A 16057-nucleotide genomic window follows, 5' to 3' on the forward strand; every position below is an offset into this window, starting at 1 on the left:
CCCTCCTTTGAAAAATTCTGGCTACGCCCCTGCTTCCTTTATTCTAATTCGAAACGAGTTTAAAATGGAAAAATACAAGAGTTGGGATTCTTAAAAAGAATTTATCACTATTTTTCAAACTACTTGCCACCGCTTTATTTCTGTTCATCCTCAAGGAGATTAAAGATCGCGGATCAATATCAACCCACCTACCTCTCCCCTAACCCAACATTAACCCTAACTTATCATCTACAGACTGTTGCTGGGTTAGGGGAGGGGTAGGTGGGCAGGTGCCCAGATGCTGATATTGATCCAAGATCGCACCCAAAAATATTAGAATATCTTTGACATTATATCAGCTTATATCATACGTGTCCTACAGGCTGGAAAAACGCGTAACATTGTAAGAAATGTATGACAGACAGTAAGGAGAATTACTAATGAGATCTTGGAAGTGAAAGGGTTAAAATGTTTCACGAGCAGGCTAAGGTGCTTGTCGTTTTAGCAAGATGGCCAGACATTCTTCCACAAGAGCTTAAGGTCATCTATTCTTGGACGAGAACTGCCATCTGCAGGATTCCGAATCTTGCTTCGAATTTTGTAGAGATCTTTATTCGGAGGCTTTGTTTTCTACCTTAAACTCTGACCAACCGTTTTCTAAATTAATCCTTTAACTACAAGAAGTGATTAGCATGTGACTTCTCGCTGTAATATCCATACATTATCCAGTGAGCAGGTAATGAGAAAACTCAAATTTATCAGGTACAACTTGCTATTTGATCTAACACAAAATTCTCAGAACTTATTTACCATGAAGTCTGTTACAGCTTAAGGGGAGAGTTAACAATCAGATTTTTTGAGAGTTAAAGGGTTAAAATAAAAGCAGCCGTAAACATCGATTAACACTTTTCTAAATTCATTTCTTGCTCTCATGATCCATTTTTTTTTTTTTTTTTTACTAATCATTATTCTTATCCCAATCAAAGTGTTATTTAACTATTGTATCATTATCTATACATATATTATTTCCTATGTTTCTATGGCTTTGTGATGTGGAATTGATGATAACTGACAGCTATTTACCGAAGTGGGAATTGTTAGTGATGGATATTTCTTCCTGCAACGATTACAATATTTTCTTTCCGAGGGACACACCATTATGACTTGGCAGAGTCTCGAACCCAGACCTCTTAGCCCAGAGTCTGTCGCAAAAACTACATTACCATATATGAAAATTCACATATTTGCACTGCGGTGGAAAGATGAAATTAGAAGATCCTCGCAGCTAAGAACACTACTGAAACTAGTAGTTGTAAGTAGGACCTGAAAAAAATTTTGAACCCATGGGATCTTCTAATTTCATCTTTCCACCGCAGTGCAAATATGTGAATTTTCATATATCTAAAATCTTTATTCACTCGGATGTTTATTTGTACCCAATTCATTGTTCAGCTCCCAGTTGGCTTGTTAGCTCAATTGGTAGAGCGCTGCACCGGTATCGCAGAGGTCATGGGTTCAAATCCCGTACGGGCCTGAAATTTTTTTCAGGTCCTACTTACAACTACTAGTTTCAGTAGTGTTCTTAGCTGCGAGGATCTTCTAATTTCATCTTTCCACCGCAGTGCAAATATGTGAATTTTCATATATCTAAATCTTCATTCATTCGGATGTTTATTTGCACCCAATTCATTAACCAGCTCCCAGTTGGCTTGTTAGCTCAATTGGTAGAGCGCTGCACCGGTATCGCAGAGGTCATGGGTTCAAATCCCGTACGGGCCTGAAATTTTTTTCAGGTCCTACTTACAACTACTAGTTTCAGTAGTGTTCTTAGCTGCGAGGATCTTCTAATTTCATCTTTCCACCGCAGTGCAAATATGTGAATTTTCATATATCTAAAATCTTTATTCACTCGGATGTTTATTTGTACCCAATTCATTGTTCAGCTCCCAGTTGGCTTGTTAGCTCAATTGGTAGAGCGCTGCACCGGTATCGCAGAGGTCATGGGTTCAAATCCCGTACGGGCCTGAAATTTTTTTCAGGTCCTACTTACAACTACTAGTTTCAGTAGTGTTCTTAGCTGCGAGGATCTTCTAATTTCATCTTTCCACCGCAGTGCAAATATGTGAATTTTCATATATCTAAATCTTCATTCATTCGGATGTTTATTTGCACCCAATTCATTAACCAGCTCCCAGTTGGCTTGTTAGCTCAATTGGTAGAGCGCTGCACCGGTATCGCAGAGGTCATGGGTTCAAATCCCGTACGGGCCTGAAATTTTTTTCAGGTCCTACTTACAACTACTAGTTTCAGTAGTGTTCTTAGCTGCGAGGATCTTCTAATTTCATCATTACCATATATGTTGACTCCTTTTATTGTGAAAACTGAAAAAAAAAAATTTGCACCAGAAAGAAAAAGTGATCGTTATTACTTTTCTCTCTACAATGCTATATCTTTAACTATATCTTTAACAATATTTAATCAATAAAACCAAAAATTTCTTTAAATATTATTGAACTAAACTGGGCCTCGTTGTCCATATCAATCTTATCGTTATTTATTAAAATCAAACCTGTACAGTTTCATTAAGGCTGGTGTTTGCTAAGGGAGGTCATTATTTGTTAACTAAAATGCTTTTGTGGGAGAAATTTTTTGGTGAAAGCTCGTTTGATTGGCATGAATTCAACCACAACTATAACAATCACGTTAAAAAATTGTGTTCTGCACATTTAAACCGTAAACTAAATACGATAAGATTTTCTTTACCTCAGAGATCTACGGTAAAGTTAATTTTTTTTTCCATCTTAAGTTGTTTGCACAGCTAAAATAGTAAAATTAACGGCCTTCGTTTGAACATCTTTGTATCTTTTAGTCTTTGAAAAAAATTATGGACATTTTGTTTATGATAAAAGACAGAATTTGAACCAATTTTTGGTAAGAATAATTCAAGTCTCACAGTCTTTTTCAGCTTTTTTTGCAAATGATAGATCAGCGATCAGGATAACTTTGCTCACAAACCTGCACTAAATTATATGGCGGTTTGGTAATTATGACCAAATATTTTTGGTAAGACTCATCACTTTCCAGAAATGAATAGAAAAATATAAAGTAGACTGGATCAAGTCAAAACTGAGGAAATCTCAAGAATAATCTATTTTAGTGATAACATATTTACTGCCTCAACTCTAGCCCATAATTTCAAGGGCACTTTACAGAGTATTTACAATAAAACCTGTTAGTTATATCAATTTGCAGTAAAATCAAATAAAATTGCGTTTTATGATATGAGGCGCAAGTAAACCTATCTTAAGAAAACCTACTCATTTTTATTTCCAACGGGGAGCTATTTTGAAGCACTATCAGGAAATGACATGCTCCCAATTTCCGTTTCATTTACAATAAGTGTTAATTCAGCTTTTATTAATAATCCCCAGTGTACTTGGAAGCATCATATTTACTATTTGTTTTCAATTCATTTTCATCAGGAGTATTTTTCCTTAAAACAAACATGACGGCAATATTCAAAGGTTGACAAAGATCAACAAACGCCTACAAAAAATAATTATCTTCTATGGTTTGTAACTCTGGATAAATTTTTGACGGTATCCTGTTACTTTCCTTTTTCTTGACATCAAACCAATTGACTTTCTCTCTGAATGTTATTTAAATATATTCACGACAACTCATCTACTTTGTTTATTACATATAGGGCTGCGATTTACACTTAGAAGGACACGATGATAGGGTGGAAAGCCTTTTTCTGTGTGATAAGCCTTCAACTTTTTGTCCTCCACTTGCAAGGTACGTTTTCATATTTTCCAAAGGGGCTTCATCTGACGGCCGGTACTCAATTCCACACGGATCCATTTGTAGATGTTATACTGTATTTTGTAGTACTCTGTGAATCACAGAGCTCAGTTTGAAAACAGTAAGGCCTTTATAAACAGGCGTTTATGAACATTAGCCGATAACATCTACCATAAACTATAACATGTAGGACAAAACACTGGGAGCCTTCGTTATCTCATGATTTTGGACTTACAAATATATAGGCATCTTTAAGTGTAACTTTCCCATCAAGCTCTGCTATTCGTCGGAAAATGTACTTTTGCTACTTGTACTTTTGTTCTAAAGTTTCTAGCGGTGGCACAGAGATACAACGGGACAATGCTTGCTTAAGATATGCAAGATTGACGAAAGTTCATCATCGAGAAATCTTTGTCATATTTACATACAGCAAAATTGCGAAATACAAGTTGTCTAACTCTCCCTCTTTTTTTTTTACTTATTTAGGCTCATCAGAGTGGGACCAACTACGAGGTTTGACATAAAAATGGCCAAAAGTAATTTATCTATAATCATTTACGCAGCAAACTGATTTCATTTATATCTTTCCAGTTCCAACAATACTTATTATGTGATTGGTACTACATGATGGTATCATACACTGCACAGTATAAGAGCAGTAACATAGTGTTGTCCGTCAATAAATAGATAATTGATGAGATACCTGAGTTTCTCTTGTTTCGAGAACTTGATACCTTTACTTGTCAAGATAACAATGTTGTCATGGCAACCAGATTGTGAACACGGTTGATACTTACTTATTTCAGGGTAATGAATCTTTGATGAAAAATTGATGACTGGCCCAAAGTGAAACAGTGATTCATGTTTCCCAGAGACCTTTAATATTTCTCGAGTGGAAGCCAAGGGGAACATTATGCGCCACCTATTTAATTAAGCGAAGATTAACCGTTGTTTAAAAAAACCGCGCTCTTAACTATCTTCGATTTAGGTGAATTTTTTGTCTGAACATAGATTTTTGAGAACAGTTTCAAGAATGCCGCGAGCTAACGGTGAAAGGATATTTATTTAATTAAATTAACCCTCTTATAGAGAGTTTTCGCGGCCCACTGATTGCGTAAAACCGTGGTTTGGGTTAGACCTCGTGTAATAACTGTCCCTATGAGTCCAAGGAAAAAGAAAATCACTACAGGGATCCTCTTGGGCCAATGGCGCGGTAGTAGTTTTGCTATGCCTCCCAACACAACAGCAGAAATTGTTACTGATTAAGAATAATAAATGAAAGCTCAGTTTATATATTTCTTGCAGTGACATTTATGAAGTTTACTTCCTATCCACTGACTTCCCAACAGGCAGTGCAGGCTGGCTGGAGGCAAGACGCGAAATGCTCAGGTACTGGGCCTGAACGAAGTACTCTGGCGTGTGAAGTGTTCAATCTATTATGCAGTAATTATACTTTCCTATTTCATGGTTACAATGTGCGGTTTCAAACATTTTCCTCTTCTCCCGTTGTTCGTCTATGATTTAGTCAGTTTTGTTGTGTTATGGAAACCGTCACCACGGAAACTACAACCTAAGCGAATGTCTCATGACTTTCCTTCTTACCCAGTTCTCTCTACAGACATGGGCGAAATATCAACATAGAATTGGATGTTGGACCTTAGCATACTTAGTACCACTATCTGACAGTCTTTAAACTTTTTAATTCAGATGTTACGTCATTGTTTATCCTATACAGGAAAAGCCAAGTTTTTCTATGGCAATCGTTATTCCCAAAAGGACGATGATGCCACGAGGCTCATCTTTGACTGTGATGGGAGCTTGGCAGGAATGCAGGCAACGGTAAGAAAGTACATCAATTTAGGAACTTGTCAATCTGGTTGAAAGCGCACCCCAAGGAGCACGTGCCCACTTCATTATATTTCTAGAGCACCACACGACTCGCGTAACGTGTTTGTTTTTGTCATACGTTAAATTTGGATCCATTGTTTGTCGTGAATATTTTTAAGAAAGGAGATAACCCCTGACTCCAGATCCAAATATCCAATTTCTAGGCCAGGTTGTTGTGCTGTGTTCGTGGGTAAGACGCGTTGCAATTACAACGTCCTTTTTCCCCCAGGAGTATGAAGGGGTAAAACTGTCCACCATATCCCGCGGGATAAGGCTAGAACGAACTCCGGGAACGAGACTGGGGGTGCAGACTGAAGCCTTTTTTCTGCATTTGAACCGGTGACCAGCTGAAGTAGCCAAGTGCACTTCCACTTTGCATTTAAGCATCCATTTTGCAGATTACATCCCATTACTTCATCGTAATCTGCATTTATTTCTCTTCGTGTACTTCCTCGATTATCTCAGATCTATCAAACGAATGAATATCCGAACCCACATGACCGGTACCCGTGGATTTCACTCGATGATGGACGGGTGGCTGTCACTGTTTACTTCCGGGATCCAGACGAAATTTGCGTCTGCAAAGGGAAGTGTAACAAGGGTGCAAATAACAAACCACCAATAGGAGACCGGGTGTGGATTCAAATGGCTGACTTCCGCCTTAAGAAAGACGTCATGGTTGTGCCTCTTGATGCAAATCAGATTTCAGGGACGCCATGGGTTGAAGGAACTTGTATTCATGAAATGGGTATTAATAAATAATTTTTATTGAATAATTTGCTTTGATATTTATTTTAAATCATGCATGAAATGGATTAGTCAACACCCAGGGGAAGGAATTCCTGCCATTTACACAAACCATCTTTTTGGAAATTTAATGAATGACATTTCGTGGCTCAAACTGGCAAGCAACGCTGTGCTTCAGACGATGGCAACCTTGTACCTTTGTTTGAAAAAAAAAACAAAACAAAAAGAAATGAAAAGAAAAATGAGAAAGTAGAACGTCGGAATGAATCAGCAGCGAATCCTCTTAGCGCAGTTGGTCAATATACAAACTATTTTCTCCCTGTTCTTTCGACAGGTGTCCACTATCATTACAATATCTCTGTTGACTTGGATTGTTATAAAAGCCTGCCAGTCTTTCTGCTGTTCAGTCAGAAAACGAAATCTTTGATTGGTTTTGGCTGGGGCGGACCAGTTGACGTCACAAGCGACGCATGGGAGAAGCCAGATCCGTCTCTTTTTGCGGTGAGTGCATAGCCAGTGTTACTATCCTCAACCGCTCTTTGGTCATATCACGCAGCATACTCTGTTCCGCTTTGTTATTGTGTGACAAGACTAAATAACAGCTGTGACAATCTAAAGATCTGAGTGAAGAGTTCTTCAACAGACGACGACATTTTTTTCTTTCTTTTGCTGTTTTTACTTTTATTTTATTTTATGTTTTTTTCATCCGTTAATTAAACACAAGTTGATCATATCATTTCTCACCAGACTGACCATTCGCTATTGCATAAAATGTTTACAGAGAAGCTAAGTACTCAGCTATCACGGAAGTGAAAGAGTTAACAACTCTTGGCTCTAAGAGTCACGCCTTCAGCTCTTTTATCATAATCAGTGTGCATTTGCATGAGCATTTGAGTAGGGCCATGTTAGGACCTTTTGGAGTTAAGTGCTAATTTGCGGGAAAATACATTGGTCTGTATTTTTTTTTCAGAGATCGATGAAGCTAGAGACAACACCTGCTTGCCTGAAAGATCTCCAAATGGTGTCCGTTCAACATGTCTATTTTGTGGATCCTACAAAAATCGCTTGTGGTTAGACAGACATCTCGAAAACAATTTCTGCGATTTCCCTTCAACGTGACAATGATTTGACTGAGGGGATAATTATCTAGGAAGTTCTTCTCTTATAAAAAAAAGATTCAGAATCACATAAACTCAGCTTTAGATTTAACGGATTAAAACTGACTTTACTTTAGTTTACTTGTCGTCATTGTAATTGTTGGCATGATTGACTCGATATATTCTTGTGAACGACTAGCGTACAATATAGTTCATTTTTAAATAACTTCCCCCAAACTTTCAAGACCCGGTATTGGCTAGTATGCATTGCACGCCTCTTTTTTTTTTTTTTTTTGGTTTTCACGAGAGCGAGGCTTGTATTGTTTTCCCGAAGCTTGTGGTATAATCAACATCGAGTTGATTGCCGCCGATGGCTAGCGCTGCCCGCAATGCATACTGGTCAAAAGTAGGTCCTTAAGGTCATTCTTCATTTGAATACTACATTGTGCATCCTAATGCGCATCATTTTCACGCATGAGTAGCGTGCGCATACTTAAAAATGATTGTTTTGGCCGGTCGGAGTTCGCCAATCATTTAAATGAATGAAGGGGGTAAGTTTCTCAAGAAACAGTGGTGCTGCGTCGGTGGAAGAGTAAAGCAGGTAATTTAGTGTTCACAACTCAGTTGAAAACGTAAATTGGCCACCGTAAAGGGTAAAAAAGCTGACGTTTTGAGCGTTAGCCCTTCGTCAGAGCGACTGGAGGAATTATGGGTTGTGGGTGAGTTTATATGCAGAAAGTGGAGCTACGCTATTGGTGGGAATATGGCGACGAGAAAACAGGAATACATTAGTTAAATGAAAAGCGCTCGTTAATTCCGTGGGGATTAAGGGTGCCGATTTGGAAGATAAATTTTTGCAATGTGCCAGTTTTTCGATAAACGTGGCTATCCTGTTTCTGGCGTCCAAGCGGGCCACCACCGTGTCCAACAACAGTTTCATTAAGGCGTTATCGATGTAAGTATTTTTCCGTTTTATTTTGTTTGTACTTTATATTCTTCATAAATTGTTTATCCTACGTAACTTATCTCTTATTTACGTTTTTAGTTTCAACCTTTCTGTTAGCTTTTTTCGTCAAAACAAAAGTTATTGTTGAGAAGATAACGCTTTCGTTGTTACATTCGCAAACTTTCATGTTGATAGCTGCACACACAATTGTTTTAGCAGTTTCACCTACGTTCTTAACGAAACTGTCCGGCTTTGAAAAGTGTTGTTTATGCAGGCGACTGCAGTTGGACAAGGACTGTACATCTGGACGAAAGCAAAAGCTCCTGCTTTACAAGCTGTCAGCTGAGCTCAACTGGCCATAAAATACTTTGTTGAAACGGTCTTATAAAAACATTTGATGACAAAAACATTGACACCTACAAAGCGGATGATCGGTGGTTTTACGGGTCTGAATGTACATGATAGCTTTAAATCTTCAGTACGTGGTAAATAATGAAAACTTTCGGGGGGGGGGGGGGCGGAAGATCGCGTAGATTTCAGGGGGGAAGGACGGGAAGGGGAAGGGGATAAGTCGTCGCCAACAGAGTATAAAAGGGGGAATATAAAAATTGACCGCTAATTTACTTCCAATGGAGATGGGGGCAGATCAGCTGAATTATATCGTAACAAAACCAAAAACCCCCGAACCCCACAATCCTCCCTCTTCCGTCCCCCCTCCTCCGCGCCCCCCTCCCCCCCCCCCCCCAGCGATAAAAATACCGTCTCAATAGCGGACGACCTTTGTGATTGATAACTGTTCAGATTGCTGTGTATTAGTCGATTTATAATTGAACGATCGATTTTTTCTATGGGTAGGCTATACTTACGACCAACGATATTACAATATTGCAGCGAATTACATTATTAGTTTCTATGGCAATTAGGTACGATGGGGAAATATGCTGAGAGGTATATATTATCTTTTTTGTCAAGTCTCATGGAAAGCCATGATCAAACATTGTCAATTGATTTGTCACATAAAGTCCGGACTATTATTGACATCTTGTCAACTTACTTGTAAACTGTCCAATGATAGTGTTATTTATCTTGTTTGAAAAGCGAACGTGTATGTCTTGACAGATTGGAGGAGTACATCTTTTTCCCGTCATCTGATCAAAGCTTACTTTCTCTGGAAAGCGTTTAACTACACACTCTATCATCTTTTTTCAGTTAAGCACATTCCCCTGAGGACGTCAGCTGGCACAATAGGCAGAAGTGTGAATTAAGAAGGTCACAATGTCAAAAACAAAGATATTTTTTGTCAGTGTAGTAGTTATCTATGCTGAGATAGTGGCGAGTTGTGGAGGCAAAGGTTAGTTATTCTCGAAAAACCCTATTACGTGAATTTTAAACGTTGAAATGTTCGCAATTTCTTTGCTGCAAATTATTGCAAGAGGGTAACGCCACATAATGTTACTGCCTAGCGTCTTGCAGATGGATGTTTCAAGACTCAGAAATTTAAAGTTTCCTGCATGGTCTGATAAACGGTTACAAATAGAAAGAAAATGTTTAATAGGTGGCATTTAGTAGCGACGTACATTAGTTTATCAACAGCCGCATAGAAGAGGCTGAAGCATGAACCACTTTTTCTATGACATGTTAGTAGTTTGACAAAGTTTAACTTTTAGTCGTAAAAAAAAGTTAACCGTTGAAATTTCTTTTCAACAGTAACGGAAAGAATTTAACCGTTAGCCGCAAAATGGCTAGAATATTAACCGTTCGCCGTTAAAGCCATTAATCCATCGAGACAATATATAATATACAATATACATCATAAGTAATAATTTAAATCTTAATGTTCACACAAAAGGGCTTCTTCTCTGCCATGCCAATAATTTTTTAACCACTTTCTGAGAATAACAGAAATAACCGAATCACGATTCCGAATTACATTCACAGCATGATAAATTACATGAGCTCACGTATTGTAAAATACCGTTTTAATCTCACACCAAATTACAAATGTTTCATTAGAACAAGGAATGGGAAATATATGGAAACTTTCAAGATGTTGATTTACTGGAGAAAATTTCAGAGGAAAATAAATTGTCCTAATTTTCTCTATTCTGAAGTTTGAAATATCGATACAAGAAACAGGATGTTAACAAGGGAAAAAACATTAAACTGGAAAATACGATATCTTTTCTATTTATTATCAATCCTAAAAATCTTTAGAAATTGGACTAGTTTCATTTTTTACATTCAAAATATATCTGTCGCTTTTCTTTCGATGGCTTTAGGTGTTTGCTCCGAATAAGTGATTCAGCGAGGAATTTGATATCATGATCTATGTCGGAAATGGATCAAAAGTTATTTCAGTTTGTAATACAAGAGGTTACACATTTCAATTGTAAATTGGTACTTTCGCGTACATCAGAGGAATCGCGCTGTTTTTTTCACATCCTACTTAGAACCAACGCAACTGAAGTAACTTCTTATTCCGGAAATGAATAAGGTTATTAAATGTATTTGCAATCGTATGTGGTAACTTTTATCGTTTGTTTTTAGGTTTTACCGTTAACAAATTTCATAATGTTTAAAAAGGATAATGCCACTCTTTTTTATCACAGTTGTTTGTTCCTATTCCTCTTTCACTGGAGATTAATTATATTTTATCCAATATTTGTAGAAACCTATAACATGAAAATTAAACGTTTGTTGTTATTATATACAGTCCTAAACAAACAATCAGATGTTAGCTAGGAAAGGAAAGATAATAGGTAGAAAGATACAATGAAGTTTGTCGCTTATATTGAAAAGGTTTGTTTATTGATTCATCGATGCAAAGAAAATTTCCTTTTTCCCACGAGAAAACGCTTGGGAATAGTTATTTTAAGAAATGAATTTCGAATGGTTTACGTAGGTTAAAGCGATCTAAAAAATTCAAAATTTTCTTTTCCAAGTCGGGTTTGTGCAACAGAAAGTTCATGCTACACGCAGTGGATTCTTATTCAACTCTGGTAAACGCTCTCTTACATTCAAATTGAGATCTTAGCAATTTGAATATTATTATAAATATTATCAGCTAATCTTCGTCGTCATGGTTTAAACTCGCACTTGCCTTTAGTTATCGAGTGAACTGACTGTAATTCTTTAACAAACTCTGCCTTCCACTACGAAACTGCTTTTACACAGAAGTTTATAAATCTGATAGTTTCGTTGAGAGCAAACATTCCATATCTAATTTATTGTCTCAGTCTTCATTAGTATTTGTATTTGTTTTATAACCTTAGTTATACAAACAACAATGCCATTTTGCTGAATTCACTGAAAATCTCATTATTTTCGGGGTTACACGACTCACATTTAACGCATTTTCAAATCTACAAACCTTTATTTGTAGACTTTGTAAATGCTTATGTTTTTCAAAGTAAATTATAATGAAAACTGTGAATTTAAAAAACTTTGCAAATAAGATTGTTTTGAGATTCCGTATGTCCCTGATTCAGTTGGGTTGACGAGATTGTTATCCAGACTAAATGATATTAAGTGAAGCAATTTCCGTTTCTTTGAACTAAATGTCGTAGTTAAAACGCAAACGGACAATGCCTGAAAAGCTCATAACTTTTGATGTACAAAATAACATAAGCTTAATTAATTCGCGTAAATGTATAATTATTTTTGCTTATCTAACGTGTTGAAGTTTGTTCCATTTTGAATCTTTTAAATTGAAATCTTAAATATAAACTGTCGAATGAGTACTCTAGCATGGTATTTTTATTTCCCTAATGATTTTTCCTTCTTGTACTTATAGGAAATAAATGGGATCGTTTGGTGGGTGAGTATCGAATGAAAATGATTCAGTTAATGTCTTAATAATGATTAAGTTGAAGAGAAAGAGAAAAGATATATGTTAGTTTTGCAGACAGCTTTTAAAAATGGTTTCAATATCTATTCCTTGCCTCAAGAACATCCACGCTTTACTGAGGCGGCAATAAAATCGCGTACTTGTCGCGCACAGTTCCTCGCCTTAGTCATGATCTAAACTTATGCAACGAAATACAACCCCTAAAACTTATTCAACAGACTCTAAATGATGCTTTCGAAATTTTAAGAGAGCCATAGCTTGCTGATGTTGTTTCTTTCTGTTGTTGTTGTTTTTATTGCTTTTTTCTGATCGCTGAAATTTCTTGATCTAAGGTTTAGGGTAATTTGGGAAAAAGCGAAATTGCATAACATGGAGAGTGTAGTCCATTAACGTAAGGGTTTAATCTCAGTGACGCGTGAAAAGAAGCTATGGGAACGTCGCTTTCAGACTTGCTTTTATAGCCTAGCACTTCTCGTGCATTTGACAATAAATGATTGCTCAGTCTTTTATTTACCTACGTGATATATACTTTGTCACCATTTTTTTCTTCATTCCTGCTCAGTGAATTTCCTGAAACCGACGCAACTTCCGCGGACGGAAGATCAAGCCTTAAAAAAGGGATGGAGAAACGATGCCTCTTGTGGTATTACAAGACGTTCAGTTTGTTGAATAGATCGTACTTAGACACCACACACACTCTTAGCATTGCAGATGTCTTCTTCTGACAAAAGTTTTTACTTTTAACCGTTAGTGATCTGGCCGAAGATAGAACATTTTTTCGCTCCTCTTCTTTCTTTTTGTGGAACGCGGTCTCAACAGTTTTTCCATTTCGTTGCAGACTCTCAAAATCCATTTTATGGAAACAGATATGCTCTGGGCGATGATATTTCCACGAGGTTGTTATTTGATTCTGAAGGAAACCTCGCTGGAATACAAGGGACGGTGAGATAACGATAGATGCTTCAGCTCTTTGTGCGCATTAGACTACGAGCAGTTCCTCCTCTTCGGCATAGTCCACCGCGCAAGTTAAAAAAATCAGCGAAATGATAAAAAAGAAGAAGAAAAGACGTGAAGTGAGCGCACCGTGCGGAGTTCCGGGAGAACTCTTTTTGTTTGTCTCACTCCCAGAGTTCCGCGAGGGGCGCTAACATCAGTTTTGTTTTGTATGTTCTTTTTTCTTCTTCTGGTTGGTGCGACGGTCATTGGATGAAAGGAAAGATTGCCTGTAGTCTAAGTGCGCACTAGCACAGCCAAATTGCTGGCAAAACGCAGAGTTTAGTTGTAAAAACCACCTTTTGCAGTTGAGGTATTACTCAAAATACTTGTAAAGACAGGATTGTTAAAATATATGCTTTTGGAGTTAGGCAGTCTTCAATTCAATTTACTTGAGGCTAGTTTATCAACTTGGACCATTGGACCACCGTTTAATAAATTAATTACAATATGTGTTCCTCCCTACCCCTAAAAGATTACAGAATCAGACGACTTTATCCTCTCACCCACCCGACCCCGACCGTCGGCTTTTGTCAAGGACGATCATGGCCACTACCTTTTGACGGCGTACTTCACTAAAAAGCCTCAACACATCTGCAAGAAGAAGCCTCAACGTAAAGGCGAGGACACTCTTGTCATCCAGACTAGTGACGTCAGATTGTGTGGCAAACCGAGGTTTATGGAAATTCCTCTTGAGGAAAAGAAGCTGGACAGCAAATGGGTGCAGGGACTATGCTTTCGAAACATGGGTCAGAACAGTCAAATTCGTTTTTAAATCGTCAATACTATTTGTCGTATTCTTTACGATGCTTTTTCTTCAACTTTCAGCTGAGTTTATGAAAGCATGAGCTCGAATGAACAAGCGTTTTTTTTTCTTTTGTATTTTTCTGTTTCAGCTGAGGGGAGGCAAACACGAAAGGGATGGACATGCACTAGCTTTTAAATTTGCCGAGTAGAAAACCTTTTTTATGAAGACGTATTATATTTCGATACTGTTTTCACTTACTCCAGCGCCTTTTAACCCCAAATCGGTATGCCAGTTTATGATATGAGAGAAAGTCGATTCCTCGTACATATACAGAGATGTATAGATAGATTAACAATTAATAACTCTTAATACAAAATCTCTTCCATTCCAGGAGTCCACTACTGGTACGATATTTCCGAAAACATGCACTGTGACCAGTCCTACCCAGTGTTTCTGTTGTACGATCCGGTGACTCGCCGGCTCAAGTCTTTTGGATGGGCGGCATTAGCTAACCTCACGAGTCCTATGTGGGAGCACCCTCCAATCAATTTTCTAAGGGTAAGGATGAGGCTGTGTCATCAAAAAATTTCTGGTGCTTTTCATTCGACAAGACCCCCTGGGAAAAAGGGTGGAGTAGGTTGGGTCGGGAAGCATTCAAAGAAAGTGTGGGGTGTGCCGCCGGCTCTTAAAACCGTGAACCTATTTCAGGGAAAATCCCTTCGCTACTCTTAAGATAAGAATTTTTATGAATTGTGGTATATCAATAACGTGGATGCATGCTTGTGATAGAGAAATTTTAAGATTAGACTTAGAACAAATTACCAGAAGCAGAAATATATATAACGCATCAACCCAATTTACAATTCGTTTAAGGCTTCTGATAGAACAAATTACCAGAAGCAGAAATATATATAACGCATCAACCCAATTTACAATTCGTTTAAGGCTTCTGATCCAGAACGACAGCTTATTCAAAAGGCCAAATAGTCAGAGTCTGTACTCTGCTTGAGAATCATTACCCCGAATGCTACACCCTTTTGGGTGGTGCATGCATTTGTTTGGCCGAAATAAAGAGTGCCCCACCCACCGGGTCTGACTGACCATTCGCATGAAGAATACGGTTTTTAATTGGATCTGAACGACCACAGGAGTCACTTATTAAGTTAAATCCACTACTTTTGATTTTCAGGTCTTCTTCAAACCTCCGGTGCCAAAATGTCTGCTAAGCAGAAAAGTAATTTCAACTCAGCATATTTATCTCACCGATCCGAATCAGTTAATTTGCAGCAAGTAAAAGAGTAATCATTTAATCACTTGATGGTGGAACACTTGACAAGTGCCTGAGTGCACGGGCTGCGCACGTGATTGCATTTACCCGATGGTCATTTCCGTCATGTGAATAAAGAAGAATAAGCTGATAAAGTAGCAGTTCTGTTGTTTTAGTTTGCTATTCTAGACATAGATGCTATTGGACAATTATCTAACAAGGGAAACCTAACTAAAAGGTCACTTTTTCGTATCAAGGTTGAGATATTTTTGAAATTCGAATCAGAGAAATTCATCATTTTTAAGTCGTCCGTTTTGTGCTGGTTTTGTTCCCGTGCACATCAATTCTCGATGATCAGTCAGCTATCAAGATGCGTAAGTTTGTGAAGATATAAAAATCGGAATCGCTGAACGAACAAAGAGTGATAATTCTAAATTTCTGTTCAGTTTTAAGACCTGATCTCCCTCTTAGTGCGCTAAACATGTTGATATTAATCAAGCTTTTATGAATGTATGGATTTTAAATTCAACCCTTGGTATCAGGAGTGTATTTTTCCAGAATCTTGACACTTCGCGTGGTCACGCTGCATATTAAACCTTTTGCGTTATGTTAACATAAAGTTGCAATGCTTCCAATGCTAGTTCCAAACTAACTAAATAGGGAAGATCTCTTAAAAGATGCTAAATAAATGGCTCTTTAGAACACCGTAAGGGTGAAATAAAATTGCTCATCAGGAACTTCC

The 16057-nt window shown here is 37.6% G+C and overlaps 2 protein-coding genes across 3 annotated transcripts; both read left to right on the forward strand.

The window, feature by feature from the left end:
* The first annotated feature begins 3565 nt into the window (after positions 1–3565).
* Positions 3566–7621, forward strand: LOC131779673 (uncharacterized). Of its 2 annotated transcripts, XM_066170459.1 has the most exons (8): positions 3566–3578; positions 3686–3777; positions 4270–4296; positions 5089–5172; positions 5519–5622; positions 6136–6418; positions 6752–6918; positions 7388–7621. In XM_066170459.1, the coding sequence occupies exons 2-8, from the start codon at positions 3714–3716 to the stop codon at positions 7490–7492; spliced, it is 834 nt and encodes a 277-aa protein (XP_066026556.1). In that variant the 5' UTR covers positions 3566–3578; positions 3686–3713; the 3' UTR covers positions 7493–7621. The 2 variants fall into 2 exon arrangements, with proteins under 2 accessions (XP_066026556.1, XP_058952232.2); XM_059096249.2 differs by lacking the exon at positions 3566–3578 and having other exon boundaries at positions 3668–3777.
* Positions 7622–8355: 734 nt separating this feature from the next.
* LOC131779684 (uncharacterized) lies at positions 8356–15482 on the forward strand. Its single transcript, XM_059096259.2, has 8 exons — positions 8356–8469; positions 9670–9811; positions 12254–12277; positions 12870–12950; positions 13146–13249; positions 13776–14049; positions 14440–14606; positions 15238–15482. The coding sequence occupies exons 2-8, from the start codon at positions 9736–9738 to the stop codon at positions 15340–15342; spliced, it is 831 nt and encodes a 276-aa protein (XP_058952242.2). The 5' UTR covers positions 8356–8469; positions 9670–9735; the 3' UTR covers positions 15343–15482.
* Positions 15483–16057: the final 575 nt, after the last annotated feature.

The sequence above is a fragment of the Pocillopora verrucosa genome, chromosome 7 (genome assembly GCF_036669915.1).
Source record: "Pocillopora verrucosa isolate sample1 chromosome 7, ASM3666991v2, whole genome shotgun sequence".
Lineage (NCBI taxonomy): Eukaryota > Metazoa > Cnidaria > Anthozoa > Scleractinia > Pocilloporidae > Pocillopora > Pocillopora verrucosa.